Source organism: Ceraceosorus guamensis, assembly GCF_003144195.1.
Source record: "Ceraceosorus guamensis strain MCA 4658 unplaced genomic scaffold IE81scaffold_81, whole genome shotgun sequence".
Taxonomy (NCBI): domain Eukaryota; kingdom Fungi; phylum Basidiomycota; class Exobasidiomycetes; order Ceraceosorales; family Ceraceosoraceae; genus Ceraceosorus; species Ceraceosorus guamensis.
The window spans coordinates 4,664-5,315 of record NW_020290076.1 but is presented as its reverse complement, the minus strand read 5'-3'; the positions used below and the strand labels follow the sequence as shown (position 1 = coordinate 5,315).

The 652-nt window shown below is 62.1% G+C and overlaps 1 protein-coding gene across 1 annotated transcript; it reads right to left on the bottom strand.

Annotated features, from left to right (window-relative positions):
• Window positions 1–23: 23 nt before the first annotated feature.
• IE81DRAFT_349584 (hypothetical protein) lies at window positions 24–446 on the bottom strand (the record flags this gene model as incomplete). The annotated part of the gene is made up of 1 exon (XM_025516411.1): window positions 24–446. One exon carries the CDS (start codon window positions 444–446, stop codon window positions 24–26), a length of 423 nt encoding a protein of 140 aa, XP_025367227.1.
• Window positions 447–652: the final 206 nt, after the last annotated feature.

Genomic DNA, 652 nt, shown 5'->3' with positions numbered 1-652 from the left:
GCCTGGCTTCACTGAGCTGTGCTTCAACACAAGCTCAGTAACCCGAGCTTCCTGATAGAGCCAAAGGCCCGGTAGTGACGTGCATCACCATTGATGAAGCCCACGTTGACCTTTACTCTGCGGCTTCTGGTGGCAAGCTTGGTCTTGCAGGCAAAGATACTTCCCACAGGCAGGTGAATGCTGGTCGCCGACTGTGCAGGAGCGTTCACAGAGAAGGGCGCTGGCGGCGGAGGAGGAGGAGGTTGCGACGACGACGGTGCCGGAGCGGATGGCGGGGGCACGATTGGCGAAGAAGGCGTCGCCCGCCGAGAGGTCCAAGTCGCCTGCACCCAGCTATCAAGATACCCAACATTCGCTTCATTACCGGAGCAGAATGTCTTAGCCAACGTGAGCTTTCCCTCTTTCCCGTCGTCAGGTCTCACGACAGGCCCCGGTTGCCGTCGCATCTCGTTCTCCGCCCGCACACGTTGTCAGGCCTCACGACAGGCCCCAGTTGCCATCGCATCTTGTCCTCCGCCCGCACCTTGTCAGGCCTCGCGACAGGGTCCGCGTCAGCCTTCGCAACAGGGTCCAGCGGCCATCGCTCCTCCTCGTCCTCAGCCCTCTGCGCCAGCGACTCCATCTCGTCCTCCGCCCGCACCTCGTCAGGCCT